Genomic DNA, 13,726 nt, shown 5'->3' with positions numbered 1-13,726 from the left:
TCTTGAATCTTCCTTGCCATAGAATGCTGGTGCTTCACCAAACTACAACTCCCAGGTTTCCATAGCATTGAGCTCTGGCAGTTAAAATTGTGTCAAACTGTATTAATTCTATAGTCTAGGGGCCCTTCCACACAGCCATATAACCCACAGGAAATCCCACAATATCGACTTTGAACTGGGTTATCTGAGTCCACACTCAGATAATGTGGGATTTTCTGCCTAGATATTCTGGAATATAGGACTGTGTGGAAGGACTCTCAGTTATCTGAGTCCACATTGCCATGCCTTAGTTACCTCTAAATTGGATTCCTGCAATGCGCTCTACGTGGGGCTACCCTTGAAGACGGCCCCGAAACTACAACTTGTCCAACGCTTTTATTTGTGGGAGTTTCTGATAGTGCTGAGGCTAAGTCAGTTTGATGCACATTTATACCCCATCCTTCTTGACCTTGCGGAGGGACTTGGGATGGCTTACAACTGGCAACAATTTTATGCCGACACAATATAAAACACATAATAAAATACAGTCAAATACATAATAGTTATAAATATACATTAAAACCGCTTGCCATGTTAAGAAGTCATCCAAATCAGTCCAGATTGTGGTGAAATAAAATCTCATCTTCGCCAGTAAAATCAGTCTATTCTGCAAAGGCTTGCTCCCATAACCAGGATTTAAGTTCCTTCCGGAAGGTCAGGAGGGAAGGGGCAGAGCTAGCTTCCTTAGGAAGGGAGTTCCACAGCTGAGGGGCCACCACGGAGATGACCCTGTTTCTCAACCCCACCAAACACGACTGCGATGGCAGTGGGACTGAGAGCAGGGCTTCCACGGATGATCTTAAAGTCTTTGATGGTTTGTAGAGGGAGGCACATTTGGACAGGTAAACTGGAACCATTTAGGGTGTGTACTTGATAGCAGTTCAAATGTGTACTAGACAGCAGTTTGTATAAAAATCTTGTCTAGTTCTATGGCATGTGATTCATTTTATTGATCCTATGAGAACAATGCTATATTGTGTATTAGTGATCATTACAAACCAAGTATATTATATAACTAGACTTCATTGTAGAAACAAAAGGAGTACATCCTATTACATGCTGACATGTGCATGCTATGGACACAGCATACAGGGCAGCGATTTCATCCTCCTCAATTCCGTTTTTGAAAAATATGCAAGAAGTTTTGAACTAATGAAGCACTGAGTCAGCCCATTATTGACAAGCAACATTTGAGGCCTCAAGCAGAGAAGATTGATTTCCGAGCTTGCTCCTCTGGGTTCCTTTTAGCTAGAGATGGAAGTCAAAGTCTGTCTGTAGACAAACATGCACCTATTATGAAGCCATGACTCTTTGAAATAGTCATTTCGTAGCATTCCCATTCGGGCCTTCTGTGACGGCGATGTGTTTCCCGTGGCACTGCTGCCTTACTTTTCCACTGTTCTTTCTGGCCAGTTGCCTGGGACATGAGTGAGCTCTGCCAGGCAATTAGTCTATAGTTACACGAGGGCAAAGGTATCAAAACCATTAGCTGCCAAAGCTTTTTATCACAAAGTTCCTGAGACAAGGAGGCCCTGCTTGGGGTTCGACATTTGCATGAGATTCGAACCAACGATAAAGCAAAGCTTTTTCTAGAATGTATTTCCCAGAGATGTCTAGAGAGCTTAGATGGCTTATAAAGACATACCATTTTTGACAGTCTTTTGGTAGCTAATAGCATCTGCTCTCCATTACCTTTGCGTTTGATTGCTGGACTTTGTTATTAATTCTTTATCATTAATTTGCATTTTATTCCTCAAGGTTATTCCCCCTCTGTTTTTTTATTTTCTATTTTAAGATGCTGTACTTGTTTTTATTGATTCAGCTACAATCCAAAAAGTCTCTGCTCACACAGAAAAAACAATTTTGCTTGTGCAAGTGGAGGCAATGCCATCTTTTCACAATTCTAGCTTGCTATTGCAACTTCTCACTCATACTCTATCAGTAGGGCATGAAATTCTTACTTGGTAGATGTCAACTAGTGTTTTAGAAAGTATACAAGAGCCAGCAATAACATATTGGCTTGAACACTGGACTATATGACTCTGGAGACCAAGGTTTGATTCTCTGCTCAGCCGTGGAAACCCTCCCAGCCTTTTTTTTTTTTTCAACCCACTGTCAAGTGCTTGTTGATCTGTTCTGATTCAGCAGTTTGTTTTTTCTCCAATTTAAAAAGTTGAACTAGTGTAAAATTAATTTCTAATCCTAGGAGAGTCCTGGGAAATATAGGCTTGTGAGAAGACTGAGGCCCCTTCCCATCTATATAAATAAAAATGTAATGTTCATTTTTGGGATTAACATAACTAAAAAAACACTGGACACATTGACACAAAATTTGGACACAAATACACCTGTCAGGCCAACGAGTGACCATCACTCATAAAAACACTGAAAAATACAGCAAAAGGAGACTTAAAAAGCAAAAAAAAAACCAGATTACAACGTATGCGCAAAACCATACATATATATGCAAACACACATATACACACATATATACACACAAAACACATATACACAGACTGGGCCACAGCAACGCACGGCAGGGAACGGGTAGTAGCTGAATAAAATTCCACATTTTCTGCTTTGAACTGGAATATATGGCACTATGGACTCAGATAACCCAGTTCAAAGTAGATATTGTGGGATTTTCTGCCTTGATGTTCTGGGTTATATGGCTGTGTGGAAGGGACTTGAGACTTCTCAGCTCCTTCATGAAACGGAAGTTCCCAAGCTCTGAAGGAAACAATCATGCTTACATGGAAATAGATCTGTGCTGTAGATATATTTTCATAAACACAATTTTTCCCTTTCTGGTTAGGTTCTTCTGCAATTATTCTCCGCAAGCGTTCCAAGCTTTTTAGGGTTTTTTTTTTTAAAAAAAAACTTAAATTAAATCAGAATATAACTGGAGTGATTTAGTTGGAGCCCATGCACACATTTAGCCAATATTCCAAGTATATTTGGTATTTGAAACAACTTATTTTTCTGACCTCTTCTCTACACAGGGTGCTCGTGGTAACGATGGTCTTCCTGGTCCAGCTGGTCCACCTGTAAGTAAATTTATTTTCAATTTTTTTTGCTCTTCTAGAAATTGTATTTTCCAAATTGGATGTGGTGTTACTGACAAAAATATGTTGTGTAATATGAGAAAACGCTATGGAGAAGAGGAGCATTATATTTACAATAGTTCTTCCATCCAAAGACACACTTTCCCCTCTATATAAGCATCTCCAAAAATGGGTGAATCTTAGTATTGCAGGTGTATCTTACGTATTTTTTTATTGGTGATAGTGTTACTGAATTAGGGTACATCTTATAATAGATGGTGTCTTACAATTCAAGAAATGTGGCAAGTTTGTAACCAAGACTCTTGTACTAAATTAAGATTATGCTAAATTAAATTAAGTTCATTTGAAACTGAGTAATAGAGGGTTATATTAAAGGTTTCACTAAATGGATGATTTTTAGAGGACATGAAGGCTGAATATGGTGGAGTATATATAGGTGCTTTGGAAGACTTTTTCAAGCAGAATGATATGAAAAATCTGTGAACGATGTTATGGGAACTTACAGGCATATATAATAGCAGTAGCCTGTCACTGAAGCATGCTAATGACTCCTTACTGAATTGTGTTGTATTATTTTATACACTGTATTTCCTCCACGTAAAGTGGCTTACAAAATAAAAAAGCAATGCAAATAAAAATACACTTAACTAGAAACATGCAAAATTATGTTGCATTTGAAATGTGTCTGCAGAAAGACCATAGGCAAGTTCAGTTCTGCATGCTTGCAGCAAGCAGTTGGGTCAAACCCCTGACATCACAGGCCCAGCATTCTCAACCCAGTCCTTCTCTGATGAGAAATGTAAATGATATTGGCAAATTAATTCTGCACATAATTGAGTAGTCAAGGAGAGAGCCAAGAGAATAACATTTTAGAAGTAAATGTAGGAGATAACTTAAATATTAAACCAAGTTGAAAGAACAGAAATGAACTGTCTGATTTTCATCATGTAGAGAGATAAACCATGTGACTTAGGTCGCATCCAGACAGCCCCCCTTAAAAACGCGGGCTTCTGTGTTTTCACATGGGGTATCAGAGTCCCCGGTGGCACAGTGGGTTAAACCCCTGTGCTGGCAGGACTGAAGACTGACAGGTCGTAGGTTCGAATCCAGGGAGAGCGCGGATTAGCTCCCTCTATCAGCTCCAGCTCCTCATGCGGGGACATGAGAGAAGCCTCCCACAAGAATGATAAAACATCAAAACATCCAGGCGTCCCCTGGGCAACGTCCTTGCAGACAGCCAATTCTCTCACACCAGAAGTGACTTGCAGTTTCTCAAGTCGCTCCTGACACGACAAAAAAAAACCCCCAACAAAAACGTGGGGTGTCAAAATGAAGACCGACGTAAAAGTGAATGCTTTTGGGACAAAGCAGGAAAACCTCACTTTGTTCCAAAGTAATTGGTCAGCCGGGCCTTTCCAGCTGTGGGCGGTGTCTGAAGGGGGGGAGGAGGAAAATCTCTCCTGTTTCCTCTTTCTCCTGGCGCATAATTTCTATGCACCAGGAGAGCGCCAGAGAATGGCAGCCGGGTAAGTTATTTTTAAAGGCTTTTCTGGCAGGTGGGGGGGGGGTGTTTTGTGTCCCGGTGCCCGACCAGAAAGTCCAGCAGGGCATGTGGACACCACCCTCTGAAAAGCACACACTTTCTGGGGTGTGTGCGGACTTCAGCATGGGCTCAATCATGTTTTTAAAACCTGATTGCTCCTGGCTTAAAAGGCTGTGTGGAACCGCCCTTAGTCGTAAACTTAACATAAAGAAGAAGACAAAGAAACAACTCATAAACAAGTTTCCTTATCTAGTTGGCAAATGTTAATGAGTATAGACATTAACTGAAAGATCGATTTGGAAGTAGCTCATCACCAATTTGTTGGGCTGAAGGAAGATTTAATATACTTAATCTATGCTCATTCCAGTACAGATGTATTTTTCCTATTCTTCCCATCTTGCCTTATTACAGAGAGGTTCACAAAATTCCATGTAGGTGAAAACCAATTGGCCAATGTTTGAGTGGGATATTTGAGCACATTTTTAATTCCACATAAAATCAACCCAAAAACCTTAATTAACATCATGCTATGGGCCAGCTTATCAAAAAGATTATACTGTGGAAATCAGCTTAGCTTCAGATTGATTAGGATGCCACACTCAACCTGACCATCCCTTCAATAAATTTGGGGTCTGATTTAAATCTCCCAGACATTAATTCTTGTAAACAGGTCAATTGTTAGTCCCACCTTTTGATGTCAGGTATTTTCCACTGAGTGTGAATATTCTGAATAATTGAAAGAGTTCTGTTCTGTGATTCCCAAGCTAAATGGTACTATTTCCTATCTCTTTCTTCCAGGGACCCGTTGGCCCTGCCGGATCCCCAGGCTTCCCAGGTGCACCAGGTGCAAAGGTAAGTAGTCGTTCAAGGCTAAAATCATTTCTTTTTGTAGCCAGTAGGCTTGTCAGAAACAAAACCCCTCCCTCCCACGTTCCAAAGGAACCGTGAACATTTCAGTCCTCTTTTCACTGCAGGAAGGCCTGAAGCAATTTATCAGGTCTACCTGCTGCAAAAGTTAAGAGAAGCTGGGATGATTAACAGCCATTGGAAAAAACGAACCTGCTCCTACATGTCTGAATATATGTGTGAGAGAAAGGTAGAATAGAAAAGGAAGATTAGAATGTGAAAAAAACATGTGTTTAGATATTACAAGTGCATTAAGAATCAGTCCTAAAATGCACTTGTTTGCTCTTGTTTTGATAAAGCACTAAAACAGTTGTTTTTCACTAGAGCTCCTTTATCATTGGCCATACAATGTAGAGGTTTTTTGTGGGCAATAGCACTATTATTAAAATGGAAGTAAGGAGAACCAATTCAGAGAGAAAGTTATGCATAGTCTTTGTCTTTGCCTTATACTCAGAGAACTGAAATCTTAGGTGAGCTACTGGGGCCACTAACAATTTTGCAAATACCCTTGGTGATCAAACAGAAGAGCAGGGCACAACATTAGACATCCACAGGTGAACCTGAAGAATCCCCTGCTCCCCTCTGCAACAGAAACCTAAAAATATGTAAATTTCACATCTACTGTCAGGGAAGTTGCTTCAAATTGGGATTAATGTTAGATTACTCCATTAGATCCATTATAGAACAATATACTCCATTTTAAGTAAGACTTGCATTTCAGAGTTTCTTAAGAAATGGAAGAGCATTTGTTTGAAGGAGGAAAGATTCCTATTATGGCTTTCAAAGGGACATTTTTGATGTTTTGAAGATCAAAGCAGTTGGTTTTAAGAGCATAGATCAGAAGGCTGCACTTCTCACAGCAAAGCCTTTCATTTTGCTTGCATGCAATCTTTGTACATTTGTCCGCTATGGACAAAATAGTCAGTATATGGAATCAGTCAACTGACCAGACATAGAGGGTGTTGATAGGAGCCAGGGTGGTCAGATGGATTCTGGGAGACTAGGGTTCAAATATCTGCTCAGCCCAACAACTGAAATGGGTGACTCTGGGCAAATCTCTCTCTCTTAGCCTTAGAGGAAGGCAATGTGGAACTTACTCCAAAGAAATCTAAACAGACTTCATAAGTCAGGATCGACTTGAAAGAACATGCCAATGACAACATAGAACTTAACAACACACAATAAAACCAGTGTTTTTACATATAGGAGAATGTCTCCTATATGATGGGAAGGCAAACTGATAATTTGAAAAGAAAGTCGAATGAAGGGAAACATGTTATGGGGGTAGGAAAATCATTCATTTAATTTCCAAGAGGGGTTTTGCAAAGCTTAAGGGAAAAACAACGATTCTCAATGCTTTTCTTATCGCGTAGGATGAAGTCCATAGAAGCTTGCGCTCAAAAATAGTCACACGTGGCCTGAAAAAGCACGAGGATGGGGAACCGTTCCCAGAGAGTGCCACTATTTGGCCATGCACATAATAGGCTTGAGCGCGGATCTGTTTTTAGCCATTTCCTTTGGCCAATCCGGCTTCTTTGGTTTGTTCAGTTGCTCATAACAGCCCTCACAGATTCCCGTCCAAAACGGGAGCATGTGGCAGCCAATCATGGCTTCTCCTCCTCTATTTGGTATTACAGTTTAATCTTTTCAATTTTCCTTTATTTTCTTGATTCTTTTTATTTAGTGGGACTGACTGGGAGTTGCGAAAATGCAGGATAGGTGGATGGGGGGCTTGGGAGAGTCACCTTTTAAGCTTTTTTTCCCTTCCCTTCCTCTCCTTCAACTACTTCTAAAAGATAATAATAATTATTATTAATCCCCACAAACAAAAAGAAAACCCTTGTTCTCTGAAAACTACTACCACCTAGTTACCAATCCTCTAGAGTAGAAAGTAGAAACAGCTTAATGGAAGCATTAAATCCAAAGCAGAAAGCAGAAAAGAGATTAAAGTGTGCCCACTCAAGGTGGGGCCTGCAGTAGAGAAAAAAGATGGTTTTTAAAAAGAAGCCCATGGAGGATAGCTCCAGGTCATTGCTCTTCCTTCCCTGGGCCTCCTTAAAATGCCTTGGAAAGCTATGTGACTGCTGCAGGGAGAGAAAGCACACGCCTGCCTGCAGCACCTCTCCTCTAGAGTAGAAACAGCTTTAATGAAGCATTAAACCTGGTTTCCTCTACAAACAGAAGGGAAAGGATCACAGAAAGAGTCGTATCTTAACTCTGATGCTTTTAATCCAGGTCTTATTGAAGGATATGGAAGGTCTTATTGAAGGATATGGAGCCTGTGGGAAGTCCCCCCATAATGGGCCGGATAGAGTACTTTCTTAACTCAAATGTCTCTTTGAAAGCCATAATAGGAATCTTTCCTCCTTCAAACAAATGGTCTTCCATACTTTCTTAACTCTTAGCTGACACCCTTGCTCCCTTGAAAGAAAAAAAGGAAAGGCTCCCAGGAACGGAAAGGGGAGCGTCATAAGTTCCCCATTGCCACCACATTTTTCGGTTACGGATCGGAAACAGCTATCAGGCAACTCACCCGTTTTTGGGAGGTGGACAAAAATGGATACTGGGGTCTACCAGTATCTGGCCAGCAGAAACAGACTGAGGTATAGCCAAAAAGCATAAGCCTAGCACATAATTTAGTTCTGACTTAACATGGGGGTTCCAGAAATCCCCGACCTTGGATGTTACCAAAAAAGGAAGGAAAGACAAAACATTGGCAATGTAAGCCTAGTTGCCCCCATTCTCAATTGGAAGTCCTTCTTTTAATTCTTCGAAGAGCAATGTGTTCTGGTTTTTCTACTTCTGCTGCATTCTTGCCTGTAACAAGGATGAGCTCTTTTCAGTTAAGAGGGCTGCTCATGCATTGCAGAAATAGTCACATTCTGACTGTATCCAGGCCAATGGGTATTTTGCCAAAGGCTTGAAGGGAAGCTCATATTTTGTCCAAAGGTTTGAGTACATCAGGAAATCAATCCACTAGCACAGTTCTGCCCTTTCCAAGGCCTGAGCTACAGTAATCGCATGCATATATCCCCCTCCCAAATCTCAGCTTGGTTGGTATATCTGGTTTCCCTAATGTGAGTCCTTTTAAGGCAAGGGAAAGTCAAGACAGAAAGCCTTTCCTTTGGGAATTCCCAGTGCCATGCGGTCCTATGGCTTCAGGTTGCTAATCTTGTTGGGACTGGTTACTAGGGTTACCAGACAGTGAGGAGGCTGTGTTGGGGGAGCTGGGCCCCCCAGAAGCCAGGCCTTTTCAGGAATGGCTGACAGACATTGATAACTGGTCTTTAGGGACAATCAGTGGCCGCATTATAAGAAGACGGAGGTGGGGGAGTGCCTTTTGAGGTGAAGGGGAAGGCCATGTGATAGTGCACTGGGGAACCTATTGAGTCAAGAGAATGAAGAGATGAAACGGAAGTCCCTGTTTCAGTGAACTGATAAGGTGAGATTAATATGGAACAAAAACTAATTCTAAAAAGCAAGTTGAAGGAGACACACTAGTAGATAGCAACAGCGGTAGATAGCAGATAAAGCACTAAAATAGAGTTTTATTTTTACAAATCAGACCTTTTTTCAAAGAGTGATAGTATTCCACTCCTCCACAGCTTCTAAGTACATGTTTGAAATTCTCACTCCTGCCTCCTAACCTTAAAAAAAAACTTGAGGGGGAGGAATGATAAAATAAATCACATTGTCCTCATACTGAAAAGTTCTCTGAGTGCAGAGTGTGTTTTACATTGAAAGGATGTACTTCATTCCAAAACAGAGTGCTTCTGCACATCTGCCGTCTATTGAGGGTTGGACTGGATGGCCCTTGTGGTCCCTCTGAACTCTAGGATTCTGTTGCTCTCCGAATATAGCTTCCAAACTTCATGATGACGTTTTATGATGAAATTTCATATTTTTTTCTTCATGACTACAACAAATAGTTTAGCAATGCATGTCCTTCCCAAAAAGAGTTAAATATTCAAATTGCAGTCACTGTATTATATCAGTTATTTATTTATTTATTTATTTATTTATTTACTGTTTTTGTATACTGCCTTTCTTAGCCTATCGGCGACTCAAGGCGGTTTCCAGCAAATCAGTATCCATAAAACATAATATAGATAAAAAAATATTAAACAGTATAAAACATCACAAAAGCAGTAAAAACAACATCATCAGCATCTCATTATTCTAAAGCATTGTCCAGTTCCATTGTCAGGTCATTCGATTTCCTATATTATCTACTCTGTATTTGTAAACGCTTGCTCGAATAGCCACGTTTTAACTTGCCTCCAAAACGTCAAGAGGGAGGGAGCAGATCTGATCTCCCTAGGGAGGGCGTTCCATAGCCGAGGGGCCACCACTGAGAAGGCCCTGTCTCTCACCTCCGCCAAATGTGCTTGTGATGAAGGCGAGACCGAGAGCAGGGCCTCCCCAGATTATCTTAAAGTCCTCCGTGGTTCATAAGGGGAGATACGTTCGGACATGTTATGTTGGCAATGTCTCCTAGACTAGTATGCAAGTTTTCGTGATACGCTCCTAGACATTCTTGGAGGTTTGTGGGGGATCAGTCTCTGCTGGGAAGATCAGTTACAGCATGAAAACTTCTCTGACAGAATAACCTACCCTCTGCTACAAGTCTGTGCTTGTTCATGTTCTACACCAGTGGTTCTCAACCTGTGGTCCCCAGATATTTTATCCTTCAACTCCCAGAAATCCTAACAGCTGGTAAATGGCTGGGATTTCTGGGAGTTGTAGGCCAAAACACCTGGGAACGCACAGGTTGAGAACCACTGCTCTACAGTCTTTCGCAGTAGAAGTTGCCCTGGAACACTATATAACACACTGGGATTAAAACTGGGTTACTCCACAGATAAGCTGCTGTTGGAATGTTGTTAGATGACGGTAGAAAGCATTAAAAAGCTTTACCTATCTTTAAACTCAGTGTAAAGCACTGAGACAGCATGGTGCAGAGTTTAGAGCATTGGCCTGCAACTCTCAAGACCAGGGTTTGAGTCTTCAGTCTGCAATGGAGGCCCACTGTTTGACTTTGGCCAAGTCACACACTCTCTGTCCCAGAAACCCCAATGATAGATTCGCCATAAGTTGGAAGTGACTTGAAACCACACAGCAACAATAACAGATTGGAGATAAACTTTAGCTGTTATGTGAAAGGTGCCACTACAATAAAATACATAACGGCTTGTTACTGTCCCAAGTAACTCTCTCATAATGTCAGGAATCCATAACTTTCAAGATGAGCACAGTCAATGGCTGAAAGCTTCAGGGAGGTGGGTTGGGTATTAGTCCTATATTTGTTTGCATAGCTTACAAACAATCATGTTGGATGGTCAACATCAAGCATGAATACACTTCGATCCTCCACGTGTTTTGAACTTTTACTCCCATAATTCCTAACAGCTGGTGTCCAGGTGTTTTGGACTTCAACTTCCATAATTTCTAACAGCCAATAGGCTGTTGGGAATTGTGGAAGTTGAAGTCCAAAACACCTGGAGGGTCAAAATTTGCCCATGCCTGGTCTACGCTATACTGAGTTGTTCGTTCAGTCCGGTTCTTGTAAAGAGGAAACTACTGAGCCTAGCAATGGGTGCCTCTGCCAATTTTCTTTGGTCTCACCATGTTCTCTCTTACCCCTATTACAGGGTGAAGCTGGCCCTACTGGTGCTCGTGGGCCTGAGGGTGCGCAAGGTTCCCGCGGTGAGCCTGGAAACCCTGGCTCTCCTGGCCCGTCAGGAGCTTCCGTGAGTATCCGACTCTTACAATGAGAACCAGAACCAGAATCCTCTGGTGCCTCTTTTTAATGCAAAATTCTTCTGCTCGTATGCCATATTATTCCAATGTCATTTACAATTGGCTTGCCATATCTATGAACTCTGCACCCACAGATTCAACTACTCATGGCTTGCAAGTATTTAAGGAAAAACTCCAAAAAGACAATGTGATTATGCTGCATCCCAAGAACTATGCAGAAGTGTAGGCATACCTGCTATAGTCTTTGATGTTTCTCAGATCCACATTTGTTTGTCATTTTACATAAGGGAAGACATTTTATCCTAGGTTGCTGTAAGTTTTTTCGGGCTATATGGCCATGTTCTAGAGGCATTTGCTCCTGACATTTCACCTGCTTCTATGGCAAGCATCCTCAGAGGTAGAGGTACCTCTGAGGATGCTTGCCATAGATGCAGACGAAATGTCAGAAGTGAATGCCTCTAGAACATGGCCATATAGCCTGAAAAAACTTACAGCAACCTAGTGTTTCTGGCCATGAAAGCCTTCGACAATACATTTTATCCTGCCGTGGTATGTGATGGAACTTGAGCATCCATGGGTTTTGTTATCCCAGCAGATACCAAGGGCCCACTTTATAAGCATTTCCTCTATGGGGCAAAAACAAGTGCACAACCAAATCACAACAGGCCATAAATAATAATGGGGATTCAGGCTTGGCAGCATGACAATTGGAATTTTTGTGTGTGGCTGACCTGAATTACATATTACCCAGAGCAAGCGGGGGAAATCACACTATCTGGTAGGTGTACCCAAACTAAAATAAAGAAAAGAAATTATCAAAATCTAAGGGAGAAATAACTCTGTTCCTATTGAGATAATCTTTCTTCTGTAACAGAGGGCCCTTCCAGACAGGCCCTATACCCCAGGATCTGATCCCAGAGTTTCTGCTTCAAACTGGATTATATGAGTCTGCACTGCCATATAATCTGGAATAAACAGAAAACCTGGGATCAGATCCTGGGATATAGGACCTGTCTGGAAGGGCCCAGAATTAGGTAATATATATAATTACTCTGTTTCCTCAACCACTTCTGTTACCAGAAACATCCTAGGAATAGAACTAGGAATAAGTGCATAAAGCCACCAGCAGATGGCAATGGTGCAATTGGCACAAATATGCTCTACTAGGTCCTCTACTACTACTACACACACACATACAGAAAGAGGAAGGGGAGGGGGGAAGAGGGAGGGAGGCCTCTTTGGTCATCCATCAGAATTTATTTATTTATTTATTTATTTCTGCTACTTATACCCCGCCCTTCTCACCCCCGAGGGGGGACTCAGGGCGGCTTACAAAGAAGGCACAATTCGATGCCCTTATACAAATACATACAGATAAAAACAGTAATTAAATAATTAACAGATTAAAAACATCAATATATAGCACCATAGCACAACAATAAGCAATCTCATGGTCAGTGTTTCGCGTTCCGTAGGTCCAGTAGGTTGAAATAGGTTCCTACAATATTTGCCCTTCATTATGGTCCTTCTTTTTAGCTGCCAGAGTTTCCGAAAGCCTGGTCCCACATCCAAGTTTTCAGCTGTTTCCTGAATGAGAGAAGGGAGGGCGCTGTTCTAATCTCCCCGGGGAGTGAGTTCCACAGGCGGGGGGCCACCACTGAGAAGGCCCTGCCCCTCGTCCCCACCAGTCTCACTTGTGATAAAGGCGGGGTCGAGAGCAGGGCCTCCCCAGAGGATCTTAAACTCCGAGGTGGTGTGTAGAGGGAGATCCGTTCGGACAAGTACACTGGGCCGGAACCGTATAGGATTTTATAGGTCAAAACCAGCACCTTGAATTGTGCTCGGAATTGGATCGGCAGCCAGTGGAGCTGGCATAACAGGGGGGTGGTATGCTCCCTGTATGCCGCTCCGGTGAGCAATCTGGCTGCCTCCCGTTGGACTAGTTGAAGTTTCCGAGCAGTCTTCAAGGGCAACCCCACGTAGAGTGCGTTCAGATGCAAGGTAAAAGATCTAGAAAGGATTGTGTTGAAGCCCATTCTTTCCCCATCTGCTAGCATCCTATACATAAACCCAACCACATACTCTCCTGTCTTTGGTAGTTTGCTTAGAAAATAACATTTGCCTGCCATTGAAAAATCACTTTTAATATAGCTTTTAATAAATTGTTATCAGTGGCAAGTATTTTAAATAAGTTCGGGAAAGGAAGCAAGGAAAAATTTAGACTATTGGTCCTTTGCAACAGTCACAAGACCTTACAACCTCTGATGATGCCTGCCATAGATGTGGGCAAAACATCAGGAGAGAATGCTTCTTGAACATGACCATACACCCTGGAAAACTCACAGCAACCCAATTATAATTTCTATAATTTTGTAGGTTATTTGGGACTACAATTAATCACACTTTGGCCTGT

General features: G+C 41.8%; 1 protein-coding gene across 2 annotated transcripts in view; it reads left to right on the top strand.

The window, feature by feature from the left end:
- Positions 1 to 13,726, top strand: part of COL2A1 (collagen type II alpha 1 chain) — a 105,099-nt gene that overhangs the window by 39,048 nt on the left and 52,325 nt on the right. For both annotated transcript variants that reach the window (XM_060762957.2, XM_060762956.2), the window contains 3 exons: positions 3,042 to 3,086; positions 5,446 to 5,499; positions 11,205 to 11,303. In XM_060762957.2, the coding sequence (XP_060618940.2) occupies positions 3,042 to 3,086; positions 5,446 to 5,499; positions 11,205 to 11,303 (198 nt within the window). The remainder of the gene's footprint in view (positions 1 to 3,041; positions 3,087 to 5,445; positions 5,500 to 11,204; positions 11,304 to 13,726) is intronic.

The sequence above is a fragment of the Anolis sagrei genome, chromosome 2 (assembly GCF_037176765.1).
Source record: "Anolis sagrei isolate rAnoSag1 chromosome 2, rAnoSag1.mat, whole genome shotgun sequence".
In the NCBI taxonomy this organism is placed as follows: domain Eukaryota; kingdom Metazoa; phylum Chordata; class Lepidosauria; order Squamata; family Dactyloidae; genus Anolis; species Anolis sagrei.
This window is presented reverse-complemented; position numbering and strand designations above follow the sequence as displayed.